The sequence below is a fragment of the Gadus chalcogrammus genome, chromosome 3 (assembly GCF_026213295.1).
Source record: "Gadus chalcogrammus isolate NIFS_2021 chromosome 3, NIFS_Gcha_1.0, whole genome shotgun sequence".
Lineage (NCBI taxonomy): Eukaryota > Metazoa > Chordata > Actinopteri > Gadiformes > Gadidae > Gadus > Gadus chalcogrammus.
In genome coordinates, this window is record NC_079414.1 from 24,866,960 (window position 1) to 24,887,309 (window position 20,350).

General features: G+C 47.2%; 4 protein-coding genes across 4 annotated transcripts; 3 read left to right on the top strand and 1 right to left on the bottom strand.

The window, feature by feature from the left end:
* The first annotated feature begins 1,121 nt into the window (after positions 1–1,121).
* ppp1r27b (protein phosphatase 1, regulatory subunit 27b) lies at positions 1,122–3,168 on the top strand. The gene is made up of 3 exons (XM_056587019.1): positions 1,122–1,551; positions 1,729–1,879; positions 2,473–3,168. Exons 1-3 carry the CDS (start codon positions 1,353–1,355, stop codon positions 2,594–2,596), a joined length of 474 nt encoding a protein of 157 aa, XP_056442994.1. The 5' UTR covers positions 1,122–1,352; the 3' UTR covers positions 2,597–3,168.
* A 744-nt stretch (positions 3,169–3,912) lies between these two features.
* On the bottom strand, positions 3,913–4,953 carry anapc11 (APC11 anaphase promoting complex subunit 11 homolog (yeast)). Its single transcript, XM_056587022.1, has 3 exons — positions 4,795–4,953; positions 4,512–4,631; positions 3,913–4,262 (listed from the first exon to the last, which is right to left on the bottom strand). The coding sequence occupies exons 2-3, from the start codon at positions 4,618–4,620 to the stop codon at positions 4,117–4,119; spliced, it is 255 nt and encodes an 84-aa protein (XP_056442997.1). The 5' UTR covers positions 4,621–4,631; positions 4,795–4,953; the 3' UTR covers positions 3,913–4,116.
* Positions 4,954–5,182: 229 nt separating this feature from the next.
* Positions 5,183–8,162, top strand: LOC130379879 (THO complex subunit 4-like). Its single transcript, XM_056587007.1, has 6 exons — positions 5,183–5,474; positions 6,457–6,621; positions 6,718–6,865; positions 7,066–7,132; positions 7,252–7,465; positions 7,837–8,162. Exons 1-6 carry the CDS (start codon positions 5,259–5,261, stop codon positions 7,849–7,851), a joined length of 825 nt encoding a protein of 274 aa, XP_056442982.1. The 5' UTR covers positions 5,183–5,258; the 3' UTR covers positions 7,852–8,162.
* A 553-nt stretch (positions 8,163–8,715) lies between these two features.
* On the top strand, positions 8,716–19,110 carry LOC130379886 (rho GDP-dissociation inhibitor 1-like). Its single transcript, XM_056587016.1, has 6 exons — positions 8,716–8,824; positions 12,298–12,486; positions 15,426–15,509; positions 17,121–17,197; positions 18,436–18,499; positions 18,855–19,110. Exons 2-6 carry the CDS (start codon positions 12,300–12,302, stop codon positions 19,052–19,054), a joined length of 612 nt encoding a protein of 203 aa, XP_056442991.1. The 5' UTR covers positions 8,716–8,824; positions 12,298–12,299; the 3' UTR covers positions 19,055–19,110.
* Positions 19,111–20,350: the final 1,240 nt, after the last annotated feature.

Here is a 20,350-nt window from a genome sequence, read left to right on the forward strand (position 1 = left end):
CCGTGGCCGGCGGGGGGGGGGGGGGGGGGGGGTTAGGCCGGTCTGAGGGGGGGGGGGGGGGGCGTCCACGGGGGCAGCCTCTGGCCAGGGAACAGTTGAACAGCCCCGACCCTTACTGAACCCAAACCCATCCCTCTAGACTCTAACACCCCATTCTCTACTGAGGCGTGTGACTGTGTGTGTCTGAGTGCGTGTGCGTGTGCGTGTCTGAGTGCGTGTGCGTGTGCGCGTGTGTGTGTGCGTGTGGTATGAAGCCTGCCTTGCGGTCATGTGTATCCATGAGATGACTTGAATGACAACTCTTGTAATGTCTTTTCTGGTCGGCCAGGCTTATTATGAATGTTTTCTGTTTGTCTTATTTTCTGTTTGTCAGTGTGGGATGGGCTGAGTGGATTAGGGTGGTGGGTTTTTGAACCGCTATACGGGGGTGGGGATAAGTTTGACAAAGCATTCCAACTTGTTCAGTTTATGTGGAAAATTGAAAATGGTGGCCAAATAAAAAAAGTTGAACTTACCCGTGTCGTGAGGCTTTAGTTGATCTACTCTTTTTTTTTTTTTCTCCCATTGAAAGCAAAATATCATAAAATTGAGTAAATCAAGAAAAAAGTAAGCATATTTTAAAAGTTCACCTTGAACTTATGGTGCAACAAACTTCCTTCATTTATTTTACGTTAAATATGTGCAAATGCAGGAAAACAAGGACATCATGAAACCATTTTTCAGAACCCTAATTCAGTGTTCCAGGTCACGGTGCAATACTTTCGATATGCTTAAAATGGCAATTTTGAAAACAATTTAATTTGGTCATATTAGTATCCAATGCGGGGGCAAAGCTAAATTAAACCATTTCCAACATTTGTGATTAGTCATATTTCTCGGAGATGGGACATGACTAAAGGCAACATGTGGTTGTTGCTCACATGGCTACGTGCGCTCTGGCATGGACAACATCTGGGGGTGGGAGTTGCCATGTGGGTTTTGTGTTGTCATGAATCCAGATTTGATCTGTGTCGGGTTCAGTCAGAAGGGCCAATAAAAGTGCCCGCTCCTCTTTCAACCCCAGACACTCAATCAGTGGCATGCCAGGGTTTAAAAATAGCCCAGAAACGGTATATAGGGGTCTAGACAACGACCTTGGTCTTCAGACGGCTTCAGTGGATGTACAGAGCGCACACTGACCAGCAACAGAACTAAAGGAGTTGGATATCAGGAGGGAAAAGCAGAAAAAAAGGCTTCCGCAGTTCATTCAATAGGATACAAAGCTGACTACCAAAACGGCAAGGATACTTCCGCCGGGTACAAAGGACCTCCCGACGAGGAAGTACCACCAACGCCCGTCTTTATCTCAAACCATGGGGATTAAGAATTGTTCCAAGGAGTGTGCGGTACCAAAGACCAGCCCGGCGGAGGAGTCCCTCAAATCCGCCCCCCGCAATGTGCACTTCCCCAACGACGTGGTGTTCCAGGACTGTGTGAGGCACGGGGAGCTGGAGAGAATCGGCCCCTTCATCCGAGGCAGGAGGGTCAGCCTGGACACCATCTACCACTCTGGTAGGGCCCAAATGCAGCTGTTAAAATATAATAATTATCATAAAAAATGCATACATTACCCTATCTTGATCAATTGAGCCTTTCTGCTGATAAGCGAGAATAATCACCAAACTTTTTAAATGGCTTTTGGTATTAAGCGGGTCAACGGACTTAGTTCCCATTTTTACCCATTCCTAGGCATGGCCGCCATCCATGAGGCGGTGCTGTCCGGTAACCTGGACTGTGTGATGCTCCTGATGAAGCACGGGGCAGACCTTCATCACAGGGACGAGGAGGGTTGGACCCCGCTCCACATGGCCTGCAGCGACGGCTTCCCTGAAATCGCCCGGTAAGCATTTTACAATTATGGCATTTAGCAGATACACTTTTTTTTATCCGGAGCGACTCACATCGGTTAATACACACATTGACACACCGACGGCAGAGTCAACCATGCAAGGCGACCAGGCAACACTCAGCTAGGAGGAGCTGGGGAACGAACTAGCAACCTTTCGGTTACAAGGCAACTGCTCTACCTCCTGAGCTAAGCCGACCCTCGTTTTCTCAAATTATGCACAAGAAAAAGAGAAAGGCAGGCCAAAGGAATTCAAAAACACAGACAGAAATATTACTTGTATTGCCTGCGTTGTCAAAGAACCTGTTAGTGCTCTGAGACTGAGGCCCATACTGGCATGTGTGTCCCTTGAGAAGGCACGTATATGGTGAATGCATGGGAAGGGGACACACCATTGGTTGGTACAGCCTCTTACGCCAGAGGTGAGCGAAGCTGAAATATCAGCTGCATTCTTGCATTCTGTTGACCTGCCCTGGGGTTTAAAGTAGGCCGTGTCACAAACCTAGACAACCGTCGTCGCTGCGGCGTGTAGAACCCGATCTCACCGTCCTCTTTTGCTTAGTGACGTCGCTCCTGTTCCCTTCTAGGTATCTCCTCTCGCTGGGTGCTGACCGGGAGATTCTGAACGAAAGTGGAGAGAAACCGGCGGACCTTATCGACGCAGCAAAGAAGGAGTTGCTGGAGCTGTTTGGGTTGGTAGCGGGGGACTAAACCCCTGCTTTCATATGTACACCCAAGTCCTCGAATCAAGAGAAGACTGCTTCTATGTTCTGTTGACAGCCCTGCTTCAATAGACAGAGGTGGTGGGGCCCGGAGTGCCTTCATGCCTGCTGCTTCAGGCCTTCAGCCCTGATGGGCGCAGATTCAGCGATGTCATCGTATGAAAATAAGACCAGCATGACTTGGAACCCTGTTAAGTGGTGGGAACTTTTGCTGGTACAAACATCAACCATTACCAGTTCCATTTAGTTACGTCTATTCGACAGATTTTTAACGTTTGAAACAGGAGAAGCCCCTTTTAGCTGGACTGCGTGTAATGACACGACACCTTTTGAATACTAAGGCTAGCAGAGGAATGGAATGCAAGGTCCTATTACAGCAAAGCATGTTACTGGTTTCGATGTAATGAATAAGTATCCTAATCCTCAAAACCTGCAGAGTGCTCTTGGTAAAAGGCGATGTTTAGCTGTTCTTATTCACAAAGCTTTGTTTACTGAATTTTTTTTAAACTTTTTTTAATAAAGTTGCCTGAAAACAAGTGAATACTGTATGATTATCTTCTACTTCAAATGCACCATTTATTAAGCAAATATATTTACTATAACTGTAAATATACAACAAAAAACGACTCAAATTGTTCAAGTACTAATTTATGGGAGAGTTGCACCCAGACAATCTGACCCACCGTCAGTAAGACTGGTGATGACCATGGAGACCTGACTTCTTCATATCCTCCAGGACCAAGACACCTATGGAGGCAAGGAGCCGTGGTCCCCAGTATACTAGACGTCCACCCGGCACATCACTTTACACCCCAACAGCTCCACCTAGAGTCAGGATTCTTTCATTTGCAGAGGACACCATGTTCCGAACTGCATTGAATTTGTTGGCAGCCTAACCAACTCATTTTACTTCATAGGACTTGGGTGGACTTCAGCTAAGTGAGTTTACTACAGTAGATCTATTTAATCTGAGATATTAAGTCCACCATCATTGAATTTTACAGATTATTTAATAGCACTTGCAGATGTTTGTTTTACTGCAGTGCTCACTATTAATAGTTGGTTTAGTATTTTATCGTCTTGAATTTAAGTAACATTATTTCCAAACCATTCTCAAAGTCTGCAGTTTATAAATGTTGCATTATAAATATACGTTGTTTATAGGGGAGTCATCATTTCCAGTTGAGGTTAATGAAAACGTAAAAATGCTCCTTAATTTGAACAGTCCCTGTAAGGCCCATTGGAAAACCTGGCTGCTAAATACTGTAGCTAGTGTGAGACAAACCCCTTATGTAATCATGTAAATCATGGCACAAGCATTTCATAGAAAATAAAGTATTTAATAACCAATTCAATTGGCCAGCATGATGCAAAGGCATGACCAATGCAAACCACAGGGATATAAAAACATACACATTTCTTTATACAATTCACTTGAAAAAGTGTCACACTTCAGCTGAAGGCATCCTGTTCTCGGCAAGGCACTGCAACAGTGATGCTTGGGCACAATCATTCCTTAAACTTCCATTCTTGCCGGCACATTGGACACTGTTGTTGGACCTGCTGAGAGTTGAGCCATTTGAGGATGCAATGCATATGGAAACAGTGGGAGCACTGGCCCCAGACCAGTGGACAATCGTCCCCAGGAACCTTACCTGCAACATATTAGAAACAGCATTTTATATACATTTTACAGCGCTATAGTGGAGCCTTTATGGACAATAATACGATTCAATAGGCTGTTTTAGAGTGCGAATGTTCAATTCATACAATACACAAACATGTGCATTTCATCTAACGTTACGCAGATCGACACAAAGGTAACTGTTACTCCTTAAAACGGCTAGATATGTGCTGCACAATTCAATATGTGTGAAATTTAAAAAGGAGTAATGTTCACTTACAGTCTGGACAGCATCCATTGAATGACATCCTGCAGATCCCACAGTTCTCGTCGTTGGCCACCCACAACCAGGACGCCACGCCGTTCCACTGCTTGACTTTCACCTTCATCTCCCGTTTTGCTGACAAGAAAAGGCGAACGGTAGCAGAAGAAAAACACAACTTGAGATATTCCCCAAGCTAGCATGCTAAGCCATGTAAACTGCTAACGTTATTGTCACTCTCATGAAGCACAATGATCCGGAAAGTGACTGGAATCTACCATGAGGTAGTCAGATGTATTACCTTATAATGGCCACCACTGTTAGAACCGATACCTTTGTTTACAGTCAAACCTGCATGACGTTTTGTTTTATTTTTTTAATGAAACATAACATGCAGTTTGGAGAACCGTAGAAGAAGAACCGAGCGCTGGCAGTGAACCGGTGAGGCTGGCCCGACGCCTAGCGGTGACTCCGGGAAGTGAACCCGACGGTTACAACTGAAAATACTTCAGTGAAATAACTCTGATTCAGATTGTTAAAATCACTTTTTATCAAACAACGACCGTTTTGTCACATATTCGTCTTGTTTTACACCGTTCGTCATTCACTTTGTTTATGATTCACTTCAACGGACGCTTACACCGGAAGTAGTCGTACATGTTTGTTTCGTCAATTCCGCGCCCTATTTAATACACTTCCGTTTCTATCACCGTCACCGGATCCCGCCTTCATAACCCCTAGCTTCCCCACAGTTTGTCTAGAACCATGACAGACAACAGCAAGATGGACATGTCCCTTGATGAAATCATCAAGCTGAACAAGAAGGGAGGTGGCGGTGGCGGTCGAGAGGGCCGAGGCCGTGGCGGCGGTGGAGGCAGAGGATCGGGTCGCAGCACTAACTCAGGCCGAGGCGGATCGGGGCCTACCCGGAGCCGAGGCAGCTTCAACCGCGACAAAAACAGACCGGCGCCCTACACACGGGTATGATAACGTTGAGAAAGAAGCCCTAGGAGTTGATTGAACCTGTTGCATTGCCAGCGAGTCGAGGAACGTGGTCGTTTTACGTTGAGGTTTGTTTGAAAATGGAGTAGGGTTGGGGGTGGAAGTGTGGCGAGTTCCTCCGCTGTGGCACGACGAGTTGCTCTCAAACGAGCGGGCCCGGGAGTCGTAAATGTTATGGGATTATTGTTTGACCCCAACGTCTGTGCCTCGGTGGTCGGCCCTAAATATACAAGGCTACCTCAAGTATCGACGTCTGGCTGAATTGTTTGGATGGCCAACAGAAGATTGGTCTCCCGCAGAGTGCACGTTTTCTTTGTCAACACGCCGCCGGAACGAGTTTCCCGAGGCGGACATGCCGCTGGATAATTCGTTCCCTGGGTCGATAGTTCCTTGACTTTTTCTCCTTGATTTCTGGGCTGTCGTGTGTTGAAAATCATCGAAACGTATCTTTTATTTTCGTTGAACTTCGTACAAAATGCTAAAATTGGGAGCTGTTGCGCAACATTTCGGAAACAAAATGGCGATTCGTTAAATGAGCGCATGGGCCTTTTGTCCCTTTCGGTTTTCACCACTGAACTGGTTCAAACCTGGTCCTGCTTCAACGTACGGACAATCCATAAACCTGTTTTAACAGAAGAGAAATTTGGTGTCTGCGACTGAAGAAGGCCCCCTTCCCCCCAGAGAACTGGAACCTGGCTTTTAAAACTGAGTTTTGTTCCAACTTTGTTTGGGTAATGTTGACCAACACCTAAATGCGGCATTTCTACTTTTATTTTAGTTGCTATTGTGCAGGCTTGCATAATATATATACCGAAAGGATGATATGGGCCATTTATTTAAACATTTTTATTAAATCTATTTTCACCTTCAGTTTGCTTCCCCAGTATATATCATGTATGACTACTTATATATCTACTTAAATATCTACTAACTTAAGCCGCGTTTTCCTCTTTCTATCCAGCCCAGAGAACTACCCGACAAATGGCAGCATGACATGTTCGAGGATGGTTCCGCCTCAGCTTCCCGCACATCGAGAAGTACAGGAACAGCGAGGAACGGGGCCGAGGACGGCGGAAAACTGCTGGTGTCAAACCTAGAATTTGGCGTGTCCGACAAAGACATTAAGGTAGAGGCCCCACTTCAAAACAACACTCCGTGCCTTCGCTCGTGAACGTTTGCCTGGACCTCGGACACTGATTTTTGTTGCGTTGTTGCGTTTCAGGAGCTTTTCGCAGACTTTGGAGCGTTGAAGAAAGCGGCGGTGCACTACGACCGCTCCGGTCGTAGTCAGGGAACGGCAGACGTCCATTTTGAGACTTCAGCCGATGCACTTAAAGCCATGAAGCAGTACAACGGCGTGCCCCTCGATGGTGAGCAGCTTTTCTTTTCTTCTCTTGGATTCAGGCAAAACATTCAATTAGTTTTATTAGTACAAGTTAATGGATCAGGATGTGATCCAGGTATTCCTTCTATGATAAACCCTCACCCATTTGTTCCTTTGTGTACATGTGTGGCTTTGTCTACTTGCAACTGTAGTTCATCTTTTAATGTCATTTTCTTTCTTTTCTAGGTCGCCCAATGAAAATCCAGCAAGTTACCTCAGACCGTGAAGCGACAAGAAAGCCATCCCCACAAAGGTGATTAATGGTGCTTTCAGGGTTTTTGTGTGCCGCCTAGACAGTTTATATCCACTGTGGCAATAACAAAGCCCTCCATTTTGCAATTCTCACCCGTTTTCCTCTCCTGCCTCCTACAGTCCAAGCGGCGGTTTTGACAAGGAGAGACTCGGTCGGCCCGCCAAGTACGAAGAGAGGGAACCTAGGGAACCCAGACAAGGTGGTCGCCGTGGAAGTTTCAAAGGTGGCCGCGGCCGTGGTGGTGGCGGTGGAGGGGGCGGGCGTGGCGGTGGAAACCGGCCGCAGCTGTCAGCGGAGGAGCTCGACGCACAGTTGGACGCCTACAATGCCAAGGTATGGACATGATGCGGGCCATGCCACGGTGTGTTAATGATGCATGCATACACTAGTCTGTATGACTAGTGGGACTAGGACTACAGCTGGAAATTAGCCAAACATCTGCTCCTTCTCAAAAAACTAGAAACAAATAAACTAAAACTACTGTATGCCTCAGTATTCATTTCATATAATAGCTCAACTGGCTAATTGTTCAACCTGTTTCTTAAAAATATGAATGTGCTGAATGTCTCAGTCCATCAACTGGGGCATGGTTTAAAATGCCCCAGTACCGTTGTTTCAAATGTGTCGACTCGCTCATTGTGTTTTAAAGAAATGGTTTCTTCCCAAATGCAATATTAACGGTGTTCCTGACCTTCTTCTTTCAGATGGAAACAAGTTGAATGGACTTTACAACGTGAAGATGGGGCGATCATGATCCCTTCAGTGGAAAATGTCAAATCAAATGGAACCCAAATTCTCCTGATATTACGAAGCCATTTTAGTTTTTGGATCTTATTCCTTTTTGTACTATTTAAAAAAACTTGTTCGTAGTTTAGTTGTATGATCTTCATCTTTATATTTTTATCCCCTGCTCCATCTTCCCATAGGCTCTTTATTTGAAGAGACGACTGTAATAAACTATGTGCTGCTTTTCAACTCTGTAACAAGGGCCGGACGGCGAAATACAGCGACGCATACCGTTTTATGTAAATTGAATCGTGCGTGTCAGTTTTTTATGAGGGGCATTGTACAGTTAGCTGTTGTGCACATTCCTTGATCTGTATAAAATTCTTTGTTTTATTACATCGCATTTGAGTCTTTTTTTATATACTTCTCATGTAGCATGCCTTGTATATTCACATTTCACCTATAAGGCCTTAAAGACGGGTCATGTGTAATACAAATTATTAATAATTCAACCATTTACGGAAGTAATGCAATAATGCTTCTCTTAATAGAATCAGCACCAGAAGTTAACTATTTATTTTTACTAGTTATCTTGCCGCTGCATTCCAAAACGATTGCTAAATGCTAAAGTCTTGCATGTGTCTACTCGACTAATGATGCTTCACATGGAACACTGGGAACAAACGGTGTACATCGCTTGGTATTAAAGCATCAGGTACTTCAGCGATGAATGTCACTGGCATTAATGTATAGGAAGCCCTAGGCGTTGAGGTGTGGAACAGAGCAAAGGCTGTCAAATCAAGCATGCGCAGCCCCGCCTCGCGTCAATCGCCGGCGGCGCGCGCAGAGCAGACCCGGAAGCTTGAAGCGCGGGCGTCGCCTATCTGCTCTTCGCCATACTCGCAGAGTGCAGCGCAGCTCAAGCACTTACCGCTCACAGCCACCGAAAGCTATCCCCATCATAAGGTAGGTCGGTGCTCCTTTGACGAAGATCAAACTTGGATTACTTACTGGGTGTAGTTGTGTAATAGTTGACGATTAAACCGATATATTTGCTGCTTGTCTGCCCGGAATGTGAAGGAATAAAGCTAGCGGTGCAGAGCTGGCTGTTAGCTCGGTGGATGCTAACGTGTTCCTGTCCCACCCCTCTCGGTAGAATTTACAAGTTGCTCGCAAAAAGAACGAATAGGTATTTGGGTCTGGAATTAAAAACTACCATCCTTCGGTACATTTGTCGACTCGGTAGAGCCGGTTTTTCGGGGACGGTCGCGTCGTTTAAGCGTAGTCTGGTCGCTGTCTGCTGAACGTCTCGGAAGGTGCTCGACGTCTGGCGTCTCCAGACCAGGTCTTCACGTTACATGTAACGTTAGTGCTTCTAGAACCGTGGAGGTAACGTTACATATAACGGTACCACTTCGGTTTTGGATGCACCAACGTTACATATAACCCTACCTCTTCGGTTCTAGATGCACTAATCTAAAAACAAAGGGGTAACGTTAACCCCCTCGGTCTTTTGGATGCACTAACGTTACATGTCACGTTGGTGCATTACATGGAACGTTCGTGCATCTTGAACCGAAGAGGTAAGCGGGTTCATCCACCTCGCTTCCTATGGAGACATCGATGCAGTTTCACAAACCCTTTAATGAGCTGATGTCAACCTAACGTTTCACTCTGAGATTTATTTTGCGCATGATCATTATTCAATTTAAGATATGTGTAATTCGCATAAAGATGTCTGATTCCCATCTGGATCCTGGATTGGAAGTTTGCGTCTCTTCTGGGTCTACTACATGTCTTTTTAAATCATTGTCTGCGTCAATGTACAACTAATCGTGCGTATTGGTTTACATGCTCTGGGGATATGATATCGATTGGAACATTCTCGTGACTTTCAATCTGGCTTTTTCAGTCCAATTGTGTCGTACTTCCTCTTTGAATCTGAAGTCACTGGTTTCCTGTCATGCCCGTCGGGCGGCAGGCCTGCTGAATGTCTTCCCCGCGAGATGGGTGGGGTAGCGCTTACAAATGGTAACCTTTCGAAATCTATTTGACGCAGATCCTCCCTAATTGACCCTATTGCTAAATCATATTCATTTGGGAAATGGTTTACTTTAAAAGTATATATGGTGTAATCCGACCATTGTGTAATCACACACTTCGAATACTTTTCGAAGCGGTATTTGGCTACAGTACCGTTGTGGAGAAAGTAGTATTGCTCGTTGGCATGGAAAGAGGAACTCTTGATCAGACGCAGAGGTTCATAGCCGCTTGTGACCTATACATTTGTCTCCTGCAGCATATCAAATTTATTCAGCCCCCCACCCCCCCCCCCTAGAAAATATTAAACTCGGACAAATATTATCAAATGATCATGGTACCTGATCAGTAAATCCATCAATGATAATTAGCCTATATTCAACTGTTGCCTACAACACTGGGTCTATATTGCCTGAGGTGACACTCGTTTATGGCATAAAATCGTGCCATTTACAGGAGAGTTGAGCATGGTTGACCGTTTAGATGAATTATTAATCATTAACATTAAATTGCCTTAGATTCCAACAGATAACGATCACGCAGATGGTTTCTTACTCTACATGGAGCTTGAGATCTCTATGGGCCTCACAGTAAATTGGTTACATTCTTCAAGACGATTCTGTGTTTAGGGCTTCAGCACAAATAGCCAAATCTCCCTGTTTAGGCATGCTAATGACTGCTGACCACTGTGTGCAGGTCTGCAGAGAGTGCAATCCTTACAGCGAGCTGGAATTCCACCAGCGCTGGTGCTAGTTGGGGCAGGTCACAAGAGCAGCTCAACAGGAAGAATGCTAAGAAAAGCTTGTGTTTTTCTCAAGGAAGAGGAAGCCCATTATTCTCCTTATTGTTTATTATCATTGTTACTTTCCTGTGTCCTCCAACACAAATCTCTGCGTATGGTTGGCATGAAATGTTCCACTGCCAAGGTTCTGGCGCAGCTCCCGTTGAGGGAGAGAGATGTATATAATTGTTTATTATCGTTACAACCTCTGTTAGTACGGTAAATGGAACAGCAGTTGTGTGTTGGTTTGGCCCACTTCCTGCTTTTGTTACACTGATTTTGAAACTAGTATATTTTTTCTTGATGCTTTGACTCATTTGGAACCGAATGGCTTATCTGGTTTGTAACCAACATAAGAATTAAGCATTTGAATCACAGATCAAACAAAGAGCTGGTGATACATACTCCTTTTATAGATCATATAGTCTATGTGGCCATGCCCTGTTTAAAGTCATGCCAGGATGTGATCTTGAGGGGTTTTCAATCTGAAAAACCCGGTGGTAGCTTTTTGCTGTTTGTGGTCTAAAGTGACATCCTGTCTGCTGCGGGCGTTCAGGTATTTTAGTCCAAACAAAAGGCCTTCATTGCATTACCCCCAGAGGCATACGTTTTGACATGGTCTCAGGAAATCGTTCCCGAGGCCATGTGGTACGTTAATGATTTGCATCTCTCCTCTAGCATACGTGGGGCGTGGGCTTGTGCATAAGGGGGGGGTCAAGCCCTAGCTTAGACGGCAGGGCCTCGTGTGTGTTTCCATGACATCATGGCTTCAAGTGTGTGTGTGTTTGTGTGTGTAGCGGTAGTATGTTGGCTTCCAGGAAGCCGGGGCTGATGATGTCACACACACTGCTCCCAGAAGATCTGAACGGTGTGTAAGCTCAGCAGTTGGCCTTTACAGGAAAAACGCGCTGTCATCTGGTCAGCCTCGACTGTCTCCTAGCACGGCGTTGGAGAACAGATGCCTCACCTGACCTGTCCAGGTTTGCAATAGTCATAACACAGCTGTTGTCGCTGCCGCTGTGTTATTCTGTCGTCCCCTGGACTGAATCAAGACGTTTATTTTACTCCTGCCTCCGCCAGAACTTTCCAGAGAGGAGGAGGCTGGTAGGTTATCGGCAAAGCATCACTCTTTATCTGGTTGTGGTTCAGTAAAGATGTGATACAAAACCCAATTTACAATAAAAAAGAAAATACATTTTCTGGAGATTTTGCTGACGCTTTTATCCAAAGCGACTTACAAGCGTTCATTCACATATTCACACACCGACGGTGGTGTCAACCACGCAGGGCGACAGCCAGCTCGTCAGGAGCAGTTAGGGTTAGGTGTCTTGCTCAGGGACACCTCGACACTCGAGCCAGGGATCGAACTAGCAACCTTCCGGTGACTAGTCGACCCCCTCCTCTACCTCCCTGAGTCACTGCCGCCCAAAACTCTTTTCATTGGCCTTGTTCCCGCCGGCCTACGTATTCACATTTGCTCAAATTACGAGTAGGTTGAACTGATGCTAAGACGACCCAGCCTCGGGAGTGCCGCTCATAAATTTGTGTTTGTGTCCCCCCCCCCCCCCCCTCCATTGTGTCTCTTGTGTCCTCTTCGCCCCCCCCCTGTCGCCTCCAGACATGGCTGAGGACAACGTGACTCCGGAGCAGCTCGCAGCCATCGCGGCGGAAAACGAGGAGGGCGAGAAGGTCAACTACAAGGCTCCGGCGCAGAAGTCCCTCCAGGAGATCACCGAGCTGGACAAGGATGACGAGAGCCTGCGCAAGTACAAGGAGACCCTGCTGGGGCCCGGTGCTGCTGTCGTGGGTAAGACCGGGGTTTCATCACGTGGACCTTTTTTTAGTCGTTAAGCAGCGCAACGCTCTCATCCTGAGACGCGTTCTAAAAAAATTGACAAAGTGAGAAGCAGAAGAAGATTATGGCATTCAGGCGAAGTTAGTACCTAAAGAAAATAATCATATTGGTGCATAAAGGGTGACGGAGATGGTCCTTAAGAATTGTATTTGTAAGCGCTATTTACTCCTTCAACACGAGTCAGGCGATCAGATGCTGACGGAGGAACTGGGTCCCCAGCTTTGGTTTGATGCGTGGTTCCTTTTTATGTTTTGTGATGATAAAGAGGCGATAGGGAGAGAGAGGGCAGGGAAAGTAGCCATGTAGCGTCCGTTCTCTCTGATGTGCGTTCAACCCGCTGCATAAGTCCTACCTTCAGTGGCGGTGTGTTGGTTGACACAACAAGGAAGTCGGGGAAAGGACTGAGAATGAGGGGTAGGCACTCGTCCAACCACTTGTATAAATGGGATGCGGTAAGCGTACTCCATGGACCGGCCATTGTCTCCTGTCATGGGGAGGAGGGCTGGATGCTGGGCATGCATGGACTGCAAAGCGGGCATTGGTCCCCTGTGCAAACCCGGGCTTTCACTGTGTTTAGTTAACGCTACACGCCATTAGCCAGCCGACAATGCAGCCATCTTAAGATACTAATCTGGGTGCGTTGTGGGAGCTTTACTTTCTCTTGAAGTGTCATCCGGGATAAATGTGTTTACACATTCGGACCACGTTGTTGCGCGTGCTCCGTGTCTGTTTGGTGCACGTACAGACAGACCATGTGACTGAAGTCCGGCATGTGAGCCAACACTCGCTGGATTCCATCCGAGGGAGGGCGCGACTTCCCTCTGCAAAAATGTCTAAATGATATAGAGTGGGTCCGAGTGTAAGCTGCTCTTCCTGTTTCCCCTGGTGAAGAAAAGCGGTTACACCGCATCTGCTGTTGGCTGTCTTGCGCATGACCTTTTCAGTGTAGTCAATTTGTGGGTGTGTTTTGATTAGGGCTGCAAGATATATCGTTTTCGGAATGAAATCCTGGGAGGAATAGTGTTTTTAAATAACCTTCTAATTTTCCATGATTAATCTACAAGAAAGTAATCTGTCTGATTTAACATAATTAACTCAGATTTAAGGGTTCTCTGATACAGTTTGTTGCTAGGGAGTGACATGCAGGCTCCGCATGAACAACAAACCACCAACCACTGATCATGTTGATCAGCTTAATGATCAGGAAACCGAAGCCGTCGCAGACAGGCCCTGCTAGTCATCGAACAAATCTTCAAAATTAAAGTTCCAAAGAGAACAACCACAACGTCAGTTGTTTGGAATTATTTTGGTTACAGAATAGAAACCGGTACTTTGGCCTTGCAATTGTTGCCACAACAAACGACAATGTGTCTTATTTATTTCCCCATTTATTTTGACACCATAAAGCTCTGTGTAAGACCGCAGAGCCGTAGCAGAAAACGAGTCTCCTGCACCATGCGAGAGGGGTTCTTAACTGATCTATGCAGAGGCACTCCGCTACAAAATCGTCCAAATCATCAGACGATGATAAAAAAAAAGTGCCAGTGCCCTTGACCAAGACACTAATAGCCCTTTAGTTAGTCCCCGGGCGTTGCACTGTGGCCGCCCAGTGCTCCCAGTGATGGGTTAAATGCTCCCAGTGCGACTAGTGCTGGTTAAATGCTCCCAGTGCGACTAGTGATGGTTAACTGCTCCCAGTGCGACTAGTGATGGTTAAATGCTCCCAGTGCGGCTAGTGGAGGGTTAAACTAGTGATGGTTAAATGCTCCCAGTGTGGCTAGTGGAGGGTTAAACACTCCCAGTGCGACTAGTGGAGGGTTAAACACTCCCAGTGCGACTAGTGGAGGGTTAAATGCTCCCAGTGCGACTAGTGATGGTTAAATGCTCCCAGTGCGACTAGTGATGGGTTAAGTGCTCCCAGTGCGACTAGTGATGGTTAAGTGCTCCCATTGCGGCTAGTGGAGGGTTAGACACTCCCAGTGCGACTAGTGGTTGTTAAGTGCTCCCAGTGCTCCCAGTGATGGGTTAAGTGCTCCCATTGCGGCTGGTGCTGCCATCGACGGGTTGAATGCGTAGTCCTCAATTTCCTTCGGGATTAAAATAAAGTATTTAAAACAAAATGTAATAATGGTGCGCTACAGCGAAAGTAAACGTGCAGTTAATCTAGCGTCCCGAGGTTGATCCAGTACATTGCCATCGAGGCGTGCCATTGGTCCAACCAGAAGGGGGATTTTGTTAAACAACTGTTCCACAATGTCCTATCTTGTGGTGCACTCTCTGTAAAAATGCTGATCGTCTTGACAGCATTCCAGCGACGCTGTCTGTACACGTCGACTCTCTGCCTGTTTGAGCGGCGGTCTGGTTGGATGGAAGTCAGTGGCTCACCTGCCTTTCAATTTCATGGCTTCAAGGTTCGAGGTTGTGATTGTGGGGGAGGTGCTTGTGATTGTGGGGGAGGGGTTTCTGATTGTGGGGGAGGTGATTGTGATTGTGGGGGAGGGGGTTGGGATTGTTGTGCAGTATATTGAAGACAGTGGTGCAATAATAAAACATCCCAGATGGATCAAACTTTAACCAAGTTAACCAACGCCTTCGTACCAGCAGTCGCTGGTACGAAGGCGTTCCTTGGTTAAAGTTTGATCAATTCCCAGGCCTGTTATTGGTCGCCATAAGCCCACACAAGCTCAAACCATTGGACTTTGGGTTTCATTGAGCTCCTCGACCAAGTACCGCTGTGTTAGATTTAGCTTTTCGTTTAATCGTTTTATGTTGTCCTGAAATAAAACCATTGCGTCACGCTTCATCCCATTCTCAAGACTCTCGTCCAGTCTGTTAAACAATAATAAATCCTTTTTGATCCGACGTGTGGCTGGTCTCTGTTCCCTTTTCAGATCCTAAGGCCCCCAACGTGGTGGTGACCCGCCTGACTCTGATGTGCGAGACCGCCCCTGAACCCCTCACCCTGGACCTGACAGGTGGGTCCCGCAGAGCCGGCTCAGGCTCGCCGTGCACCTCCACAGAGACGCCAGGGGAGAGGGGGGGCAGCTGTAGCTCAGGGGGTAGAGATGGGGGGACTGGTAACCTGAAGGTTGCTAGTTCGATCCCCGGCTCCTCCTAGCTCGATTGTCGAGGTGTCCCTGAGCAAGGCACCTCGCCCTGACGAGCTGGCTGTCGCCCTGCGTGGTCGACACCGCCGTCGGTGTGTGAATGTGTGAATGAAGGGTTGTACGTCGCTTTGGATGGAGGCATCAGGAAAATCCCCTGAATGTAGTTGAGCGGTGGAAGACACGCATGTGGATCGGTTATGGGTTCACTCCCAGTGTGGGGCTGGGCGATTAATCGGATTTTGACCTCGATTTCAGCGTCAAACGATCACAAAACTAATATCTATTTTTTTTTTTTATAAATGAAATATTTTATAGAAATTTTATAGAACAGCTGGATACATATCTGTACATTATTTTAGATTTGAAGATTTTCTTTTTGACCATTTTGTGGATTTTTTTTTTACGGCAAAATTTCAAAGTTTTCAGTTACAAAGTGTTTTTGGGAGAGACATGCAGAATAAATACATCATGTTTTCAAACTCAAAGATAATAGTTTGAATATCCGTGGTCTTAACATTGACCAAATTAATCGTGATTAGGATTTCTTTTTTCATAATCGAGCAGCCCAATCCCAGAGTGGGACTGGATTGCGACTCAGTTCTGTTGAGGGCCTCTAACCCTTCACTTGATAGGTTTAGCTGCACAAGGGGGCCCATGAAGAAAGATTAATGCTTGGGCTCTATAAGGGTCTATAAGAGTCCCAACCATTATTGTAACAAGACGCCCATCTTAGAAATTGATAAATTCATTCTTCAATTAGTTAGACTCTGTGTATAGGTTCCGTCTTGAGGCTTATCAGCAGGCCTGTGGCCCTGTGTTATGTTGATTATCCCCAGGCTCTGTTTGGAGTCGTAAATCAATGCTATTCCATGTATGAATACATTTGTGTGGTGCGATGGACTCACAGAAAGACATTATCATTGCCCACGACGTTTGCCATCTCCTAAAATATCTTGGTGCTCGTGGTGAAGATGTGTTCCTGTCACCGGATGTGTGTGTTTACTCAAGCGTAGCGAAGCTAGCCTGAGAAAATAAACACATTCTTTAAAGAACCATCGGGGAATTAGAGAGAGCGGTTCATTTAAGGGAGGCGTCATTACTATGTTTGACAAATGGCGTTTAAGAGCAACAGGGTGTGAAATGGCTTGGGCTAACCGATGCCAAGGTGTGTGTGTGTGTGTGTGTGTGTGTGTGTGTGTGTGTGTGTGTGTGTGTGTGTGTGTGTGTGTGTGTGTGTGTGTGTGTGTGTGTGTGTGTGTGTGTGTGTGTGTGTGTGTGTGTGTGTGTGTGTGTGTGTGTCCCCGTCCGTTCCCAGGGTTGTGGGACAAAGAGTCACAGCTCTGACACCAACTCATTCACTGTGTGGCAGGCCGCCGGTGCCACTGCTAATTGGACCGCTGCAGTATGTCTCTGAGGTAATGTGTGCGTGTGTAACGTTTCTCGTTGTGTTCTCCCCCCCCCCCCCCCTCCTCCCAACAGGTGACCTGGAGGCCTTCAAGAAACAGTCCTTCATCCTGAAGGAGGGAGTGGAGTACAAAATCAAGATCAGCTTCAAGGTACGCCGGTTAAAGAGCAGGAACTAGTGCGCGCCGTGGTTCTCTCGGATACCACTTTGACTCGGCCTGTGAGGCCCTCGTTGCATCTAGGTTTGTTTTCAAGATTTAGTAGGTGCCGACTCATACTGGATTTAGCGGTAGATATGGATATTGGCCGTAAAAGAGTAAAGAATGACAGATATTGGATGATATTCAAAATAAAGATGTTATCAGAAATATAAAAGGTGTTATCCTGGGGGTGGAGACCGCTGCTTGGGATTGGCTGCTCACCCTCCAGCAATGCTTCGGGCCCCAGCAACATCCAATTAAAACCCAGAGCTAAAGCAACCAATTAACTGTAGGGGGAGGAGCTACCGACCGTCACACAGAACAGGATGTGAAGCTGTAGGTGTTGGGAGTGTTTGTGTAGATGAACTGTGGTTCACAGGCCTGATGGAGTTCAGGCATGGTGCCTGAATTCAGGCTTGAGCTCGGCCATTTTGTATGTTAGCACTGAGGATGGTCTGAATGGGACTGAAAACGTTTTGCATGCACTTTGGGTAGCACTTTACACTTTTATGCAATAATAACGTATTGTTGCATCGGCTACCTGGTGTGCGAGTTCCGCTCCTTTTATTGTTGTCAAGAAAGGCAATTCTCTATGGTGTCTTCGAATGTATTTGATAATTTCAGGCACAGATAACTTCACATCCTATCAGCCCTGGGTTCAATAAACATGAATTGAATTGCATAAATGTATCGACGCTAAGTTGAGTTTTCTTATCGGCAAACGTAAACGCTGATTTGCAATATATTTGATCGGTCGGCAAAATATCCGATGTATATCGGTCGGGCTTGGCTTGTGTCCAATAATCCTTTTTAAGCCGTAAAACATTTATATTACATTTAGGGCATTTAGCCGACCCTTTTATCTTTTTGTGACTTACAAACAGTACATTTGTCAGGAGAAAGAGAAATAAAAATACACCGCTGTCGGTAGAGTAGCGATGTACATAGACCCAAGTGCTGAGCAATAACAACCGCTAGGATAACCTATTCCCTGTACAGCTAGGATAAGAAGCTACACAGCCAAGTACTATAACTAAGTAGGAGTTGATTAGTGCGTACATTAAGTACCAGGGCGTACACCATACAATAAGGAGGAGGGTTTGGGAGGCAGTGGCTATGAGTCTAGACAAACCCTGAACCAGGTCAATGGGTTATTGTCTCGTCGTTAAGCAATGTCTGTGTTTCTTCAGGTGAACAAGGAGATCGTGTCCGGCCTCAAGTACGTCCAGGTGACCCAGAGGAAAGGCATCAAAAGTGAGTGAATCCTTTTGAGTCCTGCCAGCCGACTGTGATGTGTCCGTTCTGTAATCCATAAGAACAATGACGTGTGTGGTTCCTGCATCACAAGGAAAGAAGTCACGTTTACACACACACACGCACGCACGCGCGTGCGCGCGCACACACACACACACACACACACACACACACACACACACACACACACACACACACACACACACACACACACACACACACACACACACACACACACACACACACACACACACACACACACACACACACACACACACACACACACACACACACACACACACACAGGACTCGGTCTGACCCGCGCTGTGTCTCCCCTCTCCCCCCCACCGTCCAGTCGACAAGTCGGACTACATGGTGGGCAGCTACGGCCCCCGTCCGGATGAGTACGACTTCCTGACCCCCCTGGAGGAAGCGCCCAAGGGCATGCTGGCCCGCGGCACCTACAACCTCAAGTCCCGCTTCACGGACGACGACCAGCACGACCACCTCTCCTGGGAGTGGAACCTGAACATCAAGAAGGAGTGGAAGGACTAAGACCCCGGGAGGACGGAGAGAGGCCTTTCTGAGGGGGCGGGTGGTGCTGTGGTCCAGGGGGGAGGGGGAGGGGGGGGGGGGGGTCCCGTGTTGCTCTCCCCTCGCCACCCGACACCCCCTCTGTCCCCCCCCCCCCCCCCCCCCAACCCCCCATCCCCTGTGTCTGCCATTTCTGCCTTTTTTTTTTTTGTTTTTGTTGTTTTTTTATTCCTCGTGCATTCCAGCTTCATGCCTTAGTTTCCACTTCCTCGCCGTCTCTCACGCTCACTCTGAACCCGTCTCTCCATCGCAGCCCCCGCCCCTCCCCTCCCCTCCGGTCCGTCCATCCCCATGGCAACTCAGAGTTGCATCCCAGTTGCGTCTTCTTGGCGTCACCAACCCCTCCCCCCCCATTAACCACGCCCCCTCCCCCCCTCAGTGCCTCTACACCACCGCCATTCAATCACATGTTTTGCTGCTTCAAGAGATTAACCCCGCCTTCCATATCTCTCTTTTTTTTATTTTCTTCTTCCAAAATGGTGTCTTCCTCTCTCAGTAAGTACATGTGTCGGTCCGGGGGGGGGGGGGGGGGGAGGGGGGAGGGACGTGGGAGGGAAAAAACAACAACTGTACAATCGACTTCTGTTTTGCCTTTTCTTTTTTATATGAATGTGTAAATGGCTGTGTCGTGGCTAGACGTCCATCACTGTTGATCATTAACCCGCTTACCGTGGACCCCCGCCACGCCCGCGAGGCCCCCCGCAGCGTCGGCCTCAACAGCGTCGCTCGCTGGCTGTCTTTACGATATTTTACCAATACCTGCCTTGTGAACGATTTAAAAAGAACAAGAAGAAAAAAACGGCTTTAGGCCCCTGACCCCCCCCCCTCCTCCCTCATCCTCTCCTCTCCCCCCCCCCCCCCCCAGGGATGAGTCGAATCGACCGTAATATTTACTCTTCTACGGTTAAGAGCTGTAAAGTGTGTGAAGGAAGGAGCTGTAAAAAAATAAATAAAAAAAACTACTACAAAAAACAACAACTAACCAAACACTTGCATGCCTTTGGTGCCAGAAGCACAACTGCTGTCAATCAAGGGCTCACCTCTTGCCACACGATGAGCGAACCCCTCCTTCCCCATCCCTCGGGCGACAGCGCTCCTGCTGGTAGAGGTCCCATCCCCATGACGCTGCAGGACCCCCCGGCGGCGGCGGCGGCGGCGGCGCGGCGAGCAGGACCACGCCGCCCCGTGGTCACCTCAACGCTCTTCACTCGGCCCCTCCTTAGCCTCTTAGCACGCCGTCGTCTCGGTCAGTATTGA